General features: G+C 46.3%; 1 protein-coding gene across 1 annotated transcript; it reads left to right on the top strand.

The window, feature by feature from the left end:
- Window positions 1–1,685: 1,685 nt before the first annotated feature.
- Window positions 1,686–7,321, top strand: TMEM200C (transmembrane protein 200C). The gene is made up of 2 exons (XM_051970423.1): window positions 1,686–2,215; window positions 4,991–7,321. Exon 2 carries the CDS (start codon window positions 5,068–5,070, stop codon window positions 7,042–7,044), a length of 1,977 nt encoding a protein of 658 aa, XP_051826383.1. The 5' UTR covers window positions 1,686–2,215; window positions 4,991–5,067; the 3' UTR covers window positions 7,045–7,321.
- Window positions 7,322–9,332: the final 2,011 nt, after the last annotated feature.

The raw sequence follows: 9,332 nt of genomic DNA, 5'->3' as shown, positions 1-9,332 counted from the left end.
CTGAGGTGGAAGAAGATGGAAACAACACCATTTGATCAGAGTCCAATTTCATAATCTACTTGACTAAAGGATCAAGGCCACCTTTCAGCAAGCCAGGTTCACAGTGTCTCTCTTCAGGAACTGTGTGTTTCCTCATCTTCTCCTTCCCCCCTTCACACACCATCACTAAAGCAGTAACAAATCGCACCTTTTTCTGTCCCCTTAATTAAGCTACTTTTTTTTTTCTAATCTGTTATAAATAAAGCCTTCAGTATTGCGGATAGGAGCCAATTTTATGTACTTTGCCATGGAACCCTAAACAAAGCACATAATATATTTCAGCTGGATTTTAAATCTTGGACATTTACTTGCATCTCTGCAGCTTTCTCTGTTAACCCTCTCTCCCCATTTTTTTGCCTTTTAATTAATTTTCTTCATTAGATAATAGAAATCTTTCTTACTTTCCCGGCACTTCAAGGAGGGAGAGGGAAATTTCACTCTGGAATCTCTTTCCTCTTTTATTGGTTCTCGCTTACAGAAAGAGACACAAATTAGGAAACAAACCTCTCATTTATGATATAATGAGTTTAAATCTTCCTTCTCCTTCCCTAACTCCCCATCGGGGGATATTGAAGAGGCTTTTTGTTTCTTTGTTTTGGTTTATGTTGATCAGAAGAGTATTACTCCGGTAGTCAGAAGAGGAGGGACTCCCAAAGGGACTCCATAGAGGCGGTTCTAAGAGGTGATGAACAGCAGCAGCCTGTGTCCGAGGGAGACACTGCACTCTTGATAAAAGCGGGTCATAATGCCCTGCTTCACTGAACCCCTGCGATAACATCAGACAGAGACTTCAATTCAGAGTGAGGCAGATAAGCTTAACTAAAAGATTGCTGCTCTGCAGAGACTGAGGTTTGAGCTTGTTTGAGAGAAACTTACCGTGTTCATCCACAGCTCAAAGACAGCTGGGAAAAGGGGGGAAAGTGTGTGTAAGAGGGTCGATCCTACGAAGAGAGAGATAAAGGAGGGAGAGAGGCAGACAGAGAGAGACAGAGAGAGAGAGACCCTTAGGTGAGTGTCGTTGGCTTTCTGCTTACCCTTTTCAGCCCTGAGGATCAGACAGGTAGTTTGTAGGAAAAGAGCAAAGCGCCCCAACAAGGAAAGGAAGCGGTTCCAGCTCGTTAGGAGGCTGGGGTAGGCAATGCCAAGATGCCAACCTCCATTCAGTTCTACCCCATTTCCATCCGCCCTCTCTTTCCTCCATCCTCCTTCCCCCTGGGCGCCTCTCCTCCCCAGCTAGCCCCCCACCTTGGACAGGGAAGTGGATCTCCTCCTCTTTCTTTTCTTCCTCACCTTGTTGCTCTCGGGGTCGATTGAAGGGACCCGGCAGCAGGCAAAAGAGGAAGTGGGGTAGGAGGAGGAGGAGAAAGAAAAGGAGGAGGACTGAGGAAGTCAAGAGGAAGGATGGGAGGGGAGGAGGTAAGGGTGCTGCAAGGGGGTAGAAGGAGGGGTTAGTAACAAGGGGGGATGGGTACGCTCCTAAAGAGGAGAGTTAGGAAGGGTAATGATTGCCATCCTGCAGCAATTTCCCTGTGTCATGGCTCGGTATCTTAGCAACAGCACTGAGTCCGGCCAGCAGAGCGGCGGCGGCGGCAGCAGCAGCGGCAAAGGCAGCAGCAGCAGCAGCAGCAGCAGCAGCCAACCCCATTGAGAGGAGCAGCAGCGGCCGCCGCCGCCGCGGGCTCAACTCCACTCCCGGGAGCCAGAGCCGGAGCGGCGTAAGCCCGCAGCAGCAGCGGCGGCGGCGGCTGCAGCGGCAACAACAAATCCAAGAGCAGGCAAAGACCTGAGATCACCGCTCGCTTCCCGCCCGCCAAGGCAGGGACCCGGAGGAGCAAAGAGAGAAAGAGAGAGAACTCGGTGGCCGGGAGGCGAGAAGAGAATAGAGAGAAGAAAGGGGGAAAGGGAGGAAGGATGAAGGATGGGGAGGACATAACACTTCTTGGAAACTCCTCGCCATGGCTTCTGTCACCGGCTCCGCGGCGGGGGTCTGAGAGTACTACTGGGGCGACCTCTCCTGAGGGCTCTCCCGGGATTCTGAGCCGCGGAGAGATGAGGGATGCGGGGAGCCTGCATCTTCGCGCAACTGTCCACTCGGGCTGAAAAGTTTCTCCATGGTTCCTTTGTGTCGTCGTTGGCGCTCTCTTCCTGCAACCTTAGACTTCCCCAGTCTTCCTCGGTGAGTGAGACTCTAGTGTTTGCTTATAATGCTGCCATTTTGAACAAGTAGTTCACTTCTCAGCCCTAAAGCTTTGCTTCCCTGGCCTCCCCATCCTCCCTTCCCCCCATCTCGAACCCCTTTCCTTCCTTAGCATCTCATTGGGGGAGGTCAGTTCCCTTGTAGTGTCTACAAAGAGGGGGATGCTTAAAAGAAATTTGGTTCTTTTGCTTTTTTTTTTTTTTTTTTTTTTTTCCAGAGGCGGACAAAACATCTGCTGCACTCATGTGACTTAAACATAAAGATTCAATTAAAAGAAGCGCCCGAAGGGGGTAGGGGTAATGCGGGAAGCCCTGCCGGTTGACTTCTCTCTAATCTTAAGAAATGATTTAAGAACCTGGATGATAGCTTATGTTGAGTCTCGACCAAGACATGAATCTTCTAGACCTTAAGCTCTAACGAGTCATACAGCACATTGTAGGACCTAATCCATCAAGAGGGGAAAAGCTGAATGTCTCACTTGGAGGCAGTTGTATTTTTAGACACTTCTTTCTTTCGTCGACCAGCACCCTCCCCCATCAAAGAATCGATTCCGTGTAGCAAAAACGGCATATTTATTTTTTGTTTTTACAAAATTAAAAGAATTATCACAGCTTTAAAAAAATACATTTTATTATACTTCATACTTTCAACACTGCTGAAGGTATCTTGTTGAAAAATTCATATGCCTTCTTCCCATATCTTATTGTCCACTGATAATCTCTAGTAAACCAAGTGTTTATCTCTCTTCAATCCTAGAAATAGATTCTTCAGTGTCCAATTGGGATAAGTCCTTTAAAAAAAATCTGATTCCCCAAATCTTAAAAGAGCCATTAATCTCTGGTTACTACATTAAAGATCCTCTGGAGGTTACTTAAACAATCCTCAATATGTTACAACTAGATAATAGGTACACTTAAAAACCCAAACGGCTACATATCTGTAATATGCTAAGTAGTGTTCTGCAACTTGTTTTTAACTCATAGATTGATTCTGACCTCTCCCTTCCTAAAACTATACTGAAATTGCTTAAAGATAAATCTTCTGTCCCCCTACTAATCCCTCTATAATCTAAGGGGGATCCTTTATGTTTCTCTTTATTGGAAATTGACTAAGTGCTAAGGAGACATTGATTTGCAAACATTTTATAAGTCTGATTACCCCTGCTTTTCCTTTCCTTTGGAGAAAGAATGGTGTTGATATTGATATAATGGAGGGAATTAAGAGCAAAAGCTCTTTGCTGAACAAGCTATCAAGAGTAAAATTCTATCCTGTCAATAACATTTGAAATATTAAGTCATTCTAAAAATAAAGAATTATTTCTTAACCAGTATAAAATACAAAAGGTCCATGAGTAGTTCTTACTTTTTTCAGCTCCTTAAGTACCCTACATTATAGACTTCTTATTTTATATGGAAATATCTCTACAGCATATTGAACAACAAATTATTCACTCTGGAGGGCCAGTAGGTGTGCAATTTTCCAGGAACCATTGACCCCAAATGTGCATTTATGTAGTTACTTAACAAAGCTTTGAAGTAAATAATTGAACTTTGTATAGTACTATACAGGAGAGGATTATTGATTGCTGTTGTGTTCTTTTTCTATAAGTGACCCCTTTAGCCTTGAGAAATGATGGTAGGAGAAGGGGATGAAGGAAAGAGATGAGAAAAAAAAACATCCTTCATCAGCAATATGTATGGCTGATTCCACAAATCATCATTCTTGTGTGGATTGCTCCTTACATAGCTAATCATCCACTCATTTGAATCCTGGGATTATGAATGATGATGGCATAGTAATAAGGGAATGAAAAGCGGTGTCTAATAACATTAAAAAGGAGGGGAGGTTTGTCATTTTTCCTTGCACAACAAAATGATCTTTCCCCTTAAGTCCAGGGGAATACTCTGATCTACTAATAAGGCCTGACACCTATCTTCAAGGTACCTCCTTTTGGGGGGGGGGATGGGAGAGAGAGAGAGAAGGAAGGGCTCAGTTACATAATCCATTACCTAAAACTACATATTCCAAATGAGGCAGCTGTCCAGATGTTTCATTGCAAAGGGAGGGGGTTCTTTGGGAGGAAGTTCTGCTTGCCTTTCCTTGTAGATAAAATAATGAATGGGGGAAAAAACTTTTAAAAGGGATGCTCTTAGTTGGATTTGTCACATAAGTAAACCTTGCTGTTTCCCCAGCAATTAATTATTTGTCTGAAGCAAATACTCTTAGCCTGATGTATATCCACTTTAAATTCGAACCATTTGAATTAGTGAAACAAATCTTGCTATTGTTCCAGGGATTTTAAATCTATACTCATAGTCCATTAGGGTTAGAAAGCTCTTCAGATCCTTCAGAAGAAAATCCTTGGGAGAGTTAAGATCTAGTGTCTCCCTAGCCCTCACAAAGGGCTCATGCTGCTAAAGTCCTTGACAAGTTTTGGGAACTCGGGACTTGTTCTTAATTTATTGGAAATGAGTAAGGCAGAATTAATACCTGAGATACCCTTTGGCTATGGTAGTTGGTGGTGGATTCCACTGCACGAATTTATCCTTTTCTAATATTAGTGCCTTCAATCATCCCTCCCCTTCCCATGTCGGACCATCCCCACCTCTCAGCATACAACATCTCTCCTGTTTAATTTACACCTCTAAGGTCACTCACTCCCTAGTGAAGGAGGGCGGGGGAGAGGATTTTGAAACTAAGAAGTATTATTGCTCTAACTCCAGTGGTCTTTGACTGTCTTTCTCTTTGCTGCAGGCGGTGGTGGAGAAGCTAGCTTCCCCCCCTTACGAACACCTTCCCCCTACAACTGCCCCGCAGTCCAGGGGCCCGCGATGATCGCCACAGGGGGCCTCCTTAGGATCTCCGCAAGAAAGCAAGATCCTCTCCGCCCGCAGAGCCAGGTCCCCAAGCGTAAGAGGAAAGCCAAAAAGAAGCGCAAGAACGATGTGGTGGTAGTGAAGGGCAAGTTGAAGCTGTGCTCCATCTCGGGTCTGATCGCCCTCTGCGGGATCCTGGTACTTCTGGTAGGCATAGCCATGGCCGTGGTGGGCTACTGGCCCAAAACCGCTGGGACCCACCGGGAAGGCACCAAGCAACTGTCCCCAGGGGGGAATGGACATAGGGCCCTGGCCACCGCCAACAGCAGTGCCAGGGCCAGCAGCAACAGTAGCAACAAACACCCGTCGAGGGACCACCCGGGTGTTCTCAGTCTTGCTAACGCAGAGTCTAACTCGAGCTCCATTTTTGCCACTAAGAGCATGCCCCCGACCCGGGCGGCTGCCCCTTCTTCTTCCTCCTCCTCCTCCACCTCTTCCTCTTCGTCCGCTTCGGTAGGTTTTCTCTTCCAACTCTTCTCCGGCTACTTGCATTCTGACAAGCTCAAAGTCTTCGGGCCCCTCATCATGGGCATAGGCATCTTCCTCTTCATCTGCGCCAACGCCGTTCTCCACGAGAACCGAGACAAGAAGACCAAGATCATCAACTTGCGGGACCTCTATTCCACAGTCATCGACGTGCACAGTCTACGAGCCAAAGACCTGGCGGCGGCCGCGGCCGCTGCAGCTGCTGCCGCCTCGTCCTCTTCGGCCGCCACCTCGGGCCCCCCAGCAGCATCCCCCCTTAATGGTTTCATCAGCTATGTGCAGTCCCGGGGCTTGGAGCTCAAGCCCGGCGGTGGCAGCCCGGGAGACGCCTACGGGGCAGCGGCTTTGCTGGCCAAAGGTTCCTGGCACCCCCCGGCGCTGGGAGGAGGGGCCGCTGGAGGGGGCGGCGGTGCCAGGGGCCCCGTGTCCCCGCCCGATTTGGCTTCGTCCCCCCGCTGCCCGCGGGAGCCCCCCAGCCTGGCCGAGGCGGTGTACAGCATCTATCGGGAGCGCTCCATCCTGGCGGGTCGCCGACGGGCAGCTGCAGCGGCTGCAGCCGCCGTGGCCGCAGCAGCCGCCGCCGCGGCGGCCAGCAGCAGCAGCCCCCCACCGTGCAGCCCCCCTGAGAGCTGGGGGCGGCAGAGCACGACCAGCTCCATCGTGGGCTCGTCCCTCAGCGCTTTCGCGCTGTTGCCCTTGCAGGGAGACCGGGACCGCGTAGGGGACGGGGACGGGGAGGAAGCCAGCTGCAGTTGGCAGCGCTCTCCCGGAGAGAGAGGCTCCCAGGAGATCCCGCTGGGGGAGTTTGAGTTGAGTTTAACGGATCTCAGCGAGGGTGCCGGCCGCTGTGGCCGCAGGCGCAGGGAGCCCCGCGAGTCCGAGGACGAGGAAGCGGCGGCGGTGGCGGCTGCAGCGCTGACGGTCACCACGAGGGGGCAGGGCGGCCGTCTGCCCAGGACCGGCAAATACTTGGCCTTGAGACGCCAGAGCACAAGCGGTCTCCTCGACTGCAGGAGATCCGCATCCCCAGACCCCTCACCCACCCCCAGCGTGACTGAGGTGGACGTGGACGTTTTGGCGGAAGCCTCCTCCGCAACCCCTCTTCCCCTGGGGGCCTCTCCTCCCGCCTCGGCACAGGCGAACAGGAGAGACTCCCAGAGCTCCCAGTCGGATCAATCCAGCAGCAATAAGGGCTACACCCCACTGGAGGAGGCGGGCACCTCCTTGGAGTCTATCATTGACACACCAGCCAGTAAAACCCAGGACTGTGCAGAGGACCCGGCCCGGGAGGGGAGCCCCCAGGAGGGTACCAGCAAAGAGCAACAGACAGTCGGGCAACCTCAGCCAGTGCAGAGGCAGTTTACAAAAAAAGAGAAACTCATTATGATCTCCCGGTCTCATGCCATAGGGATGGAGGATGGAGAATTGGAAAATACAGGCCTATAGAAAAAGAGGTTAATAGAGACACGAAGAGAGACCAGAAGAAAGAGGGAGCCACCCACTCGAATCACTGAATCTCCAATTCCCCCTTTCTCTGTGGATTTAACCGAGGGAACCAGTCCAAATCCAAAGAGCTGCGGGGCAGTTTTCCTTGAATCGAGTTCACAGAATTTCTGTAGATAGCTCCAAGCAATTTTTAAAAAAAATGCAAACAATCCTCTATGTCCGATTGTGATTGTATGTTCCATGAAAACCAAAATGTATTAAAACATCAGCAAATCTAGCCATTAGTAATATTCCTAATTTTCTTAGGATCAAATTAATATATTTTTGACAATAACAGTGCACTTTATTTCAGCTTTTGATTTGAGTCCCTTCAATGCCTAACCTGTTTACTCCACCCCAATTTGTGTCAAAGAGTTACTTGAAAACGACAAGTTCTTTCCTCCTTTCCTGCACAAAAGTAGTAAAGGGTTTTTCCTCAGTTCTCTCAAAATGATCTTGCTAAATGTTTTCAGGGACAAAAGCATGAGCAAGCACTTCAGTAAAAATCGATTAGAGCAATTACCTAGCCCATATCCCTCCAACCTCATCCATTTACCTTTTCCTTTTTCCTCCCCGCTCCTCCCTTTAAAAAAAGGTACTTGATCCCCACCCCCCACCTCAATACAACGTCATCCTGTTGAGAGAGGATTGGTCAAAGCTGGGATCTCATTGGATTGTTACATTCCTAAGTTCAAGATACTAAGTACAAGATGATTTATTGAGTATTATTACACATGTATTGACAGTAGGATTAATCTTAATCTTTTAAATAAATGTTTATAAACAAAAGAGGGTTAATATAAATTACTTAATTTTGCTTTTGAATTAATGGACCTTAATGAACACCATCATCTATAATGATTAAATTACATGGCAGCACAAAAATAAAATAAAATGTTGATGCAATGTGTTTAAATCATGGCCTGAAAAATTAAAAATTAAGTGACAAATCTAATAGAGAAAAATAGAAAAATTTGCTTTTCTGGGACAAAAAAGTGATACTTAACTGGACTTTACTTCTCAAGTATTTTCTTTTAGTAGTCCACACAAGGCAGCTAGTGTGGGGAGTGGATAAGGTTCTGGCATGGAGTCGGGAAGTGTCATCTTCTTGAATTCAAATCTGACTTCAGAAACTTACTAGCTGTGTGACCTGGACAACTCACTTAACTCTGCCTCAGTTTCTTCATCTGTAAGATGAGCTGGAGAAGGAAATAGCAAATCACTCTTAATTGTTGCCAAGGAAACCCCAAATAGGGTCACAAAGATTTGAACATAACTATAAACATTGAACAAGAAGTATAAAGTTGTCAGTCTTGCTTTAATGATTGTCTTCTAGTTTTCCAAGATGCTAGAAATATACTACTAAATCATTTTAGGATTATAGATTTAGAGCTGGAAAGGACATCAAAGTTCATCTAGTCCAAATTTCTCCTGTTACAGATTAAGAAACTGAGACCCAGAGACAAAAACTACTTGCCAAGATCTCACAGTAATCTTCAGTATTTGTATCTGTGGCTTCTGAGACTGGAATCAGTCCTTTTATCACTGTATTATATAATCTCTATCCATATTTTTACCTCCTGATTAAATTGAATGGGGTATCAAAATTATTCTCATAACACACAACAAAACAATGGTAGAGATCATTTGGTAATTCTCCTTATCTTACCACTAAAAGAGAATAATTAAGTTGGACGTTCCAATTACACACCGATTTTCGTCACAGAAAAGCAAACTTTTCCTTTTTTCTCCTATTAGATTTATCCCTTATTTTTTAATGTTCTTAGGCCATGATTTGAATATACTGCATCAATACTTTATTTTTTTGTACCGCTTTGTGATTTGAGGCTGACAGGGCTTTAATGCAGATAGGCAACTATAGTTTTGAGAAGTAACTTGAATACTGAAAGCAGAAGTGAGTTCATTTCATAAACATGTAGTAAACACCTATCACATACCAGGATGACTTTATACAGAGAAACAAAGACAAACATGAAATAGTCTTTGACCTTATGGAGCTTTTATTCTATCACTGTTTTGGTGGAGGACCAGATATGGATCTGTGGTTTTATTAGTGTGGGTCACTCTTGGCATGGAAACACTCTTTCCTTCACAATAGAGATCAGAAACTCATCTGCAATTTTTATTCATGATCACACAACTAGTATATATCAGAGGCAAGATTTGCAGTTTCTTAAAATTTTGATTGGATACAGCATAATTGGGTCAAAAGATGAGGGTTAAGTAAT

This window comes from Antechinus flavipes, chromosome 1 (genome assembly GCF_016432865.1).
Source record: "Antechinus flavipes isolate AdamAnt ecotype Samford, QLD, Australia chromosome 1, AdamAnt_v2, whole genome shotgun sequence".
NCBI lineage: Eukaryota > Metazoa > Chordata > Mammalia > Dasyuromorphia > Dasyuridae > Antechinus > Antechinus flavipes.
Note: the sequence above shows the minus strand (reverse complement) of the source record. Positions and strands in the feature narration are given on the sequence as shown.

Excerpts from the sequence above, each read along its gene's own strand:
- TMEM200C (XM_051970423.1), top strand. The coding sequence starts at position 5,068 with ATGATCGCCACAGGGGGCCTCCTTAGGATCTCCGCAAGAAAGCAAGAT.